Genomic DNA, 1,174 nt, shown 5'->3' with positions numbered 1-1,174 from the left:
TATGTCTCCTGTATCGAGCTGGCACTCATCTTACACCACATAACAGTGAGTCAATGATGAGCCTGGCTTTCGTCAGATTTTGAAAAAAAATCAAATTTGGAGAGATGTCTAGTTTTTGGTATTGGTACTGTTGTGCCCTTCTTTTCCACTTGTTAATAAGTGCCTTCACTGTCTTTCATTGTGTATGAAATGTATTTTGTGTTCTTCGCCTGGCTGATGTGTATGAAAAAAAAACGGGCATGTAACTATAAAAATATGATTGGTTAATTCACAACCACAATCCCAGAAGGGAGGGTGTGCACACTTGTGCAATGATATTATCACAATTTGTTTCTACTTGCCATCAAAGTTTTGGGTTGTTGAGCTGTACAGGTAATGGGTCACATTCATGGTTGGAAAAAGTTTTGAAATGATTGAGGTCGGTGCCATTTTTTTTCCTCACACAAACCTGGCATGTGAACATGGGCGTGTCGATAATTTTCTTTTTTTCTTGTGTGCAGGTGAAGGAAAAGTGGATCCACCCGTTGGAGATCGGCGACTCATACCTCCTGCCCCTGGATGACATTGGCAAAGAAAACATGACCGTCACACTGATCGACGCCAACCACTGTCCAGGTGCGGTCATGTTCCTCTTCGAGGGCTACTTTGGCACCATTCTATACACCGGTGAGTGTCTCAACACACCATGAATGAAACCGAACATGATCAAATGGGTTTGTATGATTTCTGTTTGAATTCTAAATGATTGTTAATAACTCTGTAATGTGTCATTTTTGTCATGGTAATTGTGCTGGGAAATGTTCATATTGTTTCATGTGTACAACACGGGAACTCACAAAAATGTGTCTGGTACATCGTTAATTCAGGTGACTTCAGATATTCCCCGTCAATGCTGCGTGAGCTGTGCCTGGTAACCAACGCCGTTATCGATGTCCTTTACATGGACGACACCAACTGTGACCCCACCCGCAGCATCCCGTCAAGAAAGCAAGCCGCACAGCAAATCAAGGAAATCATTCGCAGCCACCCGGACCACACCGTTGTCTTAGGTGTTTTTTTTTTTCCCCCCTTTTTTCTTCGTTAAATTCTCCAAAACAGTTCGTGATTTGAAACGTTGAAATTGTTATCGGAAAAGCAAATGACGGTGCCCTTATTTATTCAAAACAGGTTTTGA

At 42.0% G+C, this 1,174-nt stretch overlaps 1 protein-coding gene across 1 annotated transcript; it reads left to right on the top strand.

Annotated features, from left to right (window-relative positions):
- Window positions 1–446: 446 nt before the first annotated feature.
- Window positions 447–1,084, top strand: LOC109506897 (5' exonuclease Apollo-like). The gene is made up of 2 exons (XM_019855911.1): window positions 447–666; window positions 867–1,084. The coding sequence occupies exons 1-2, from the start codon at window positions 462–464 to the stop codon at window positions 1,082–1,084; spliced, it is 423 nt and encodes a 140-aa protein (XP_019711470.1). The 5' UTR covers window positions 447–461.
- The last annotated feature ends 90 nt before the right edge of the window (window positions 1,085–1,174 follow it).

The sequence above is a fragment of the Hippocampus comes genome, unplaced genomic scaffold, assembly GCF_001891065.2.
Source record: "Hippocampus comes isolate QL1 unplaced genomic scaffold, H_comes_QL1_v1.1 scaffold2556, whole genome shotgun sequence".
NCBI classification, from domain to species: Eukaryota; Metazoa; Chordata; class Actinopteri; order Syngnathiformes; family Syngnathidae; genus Hippocampus; species Hippocampus comes.
The sequence above is the reverse complement of the archived record's forward strand: the minus strand, read 5'-3'. Positions and strand labels throughout refer to the sequence as shown.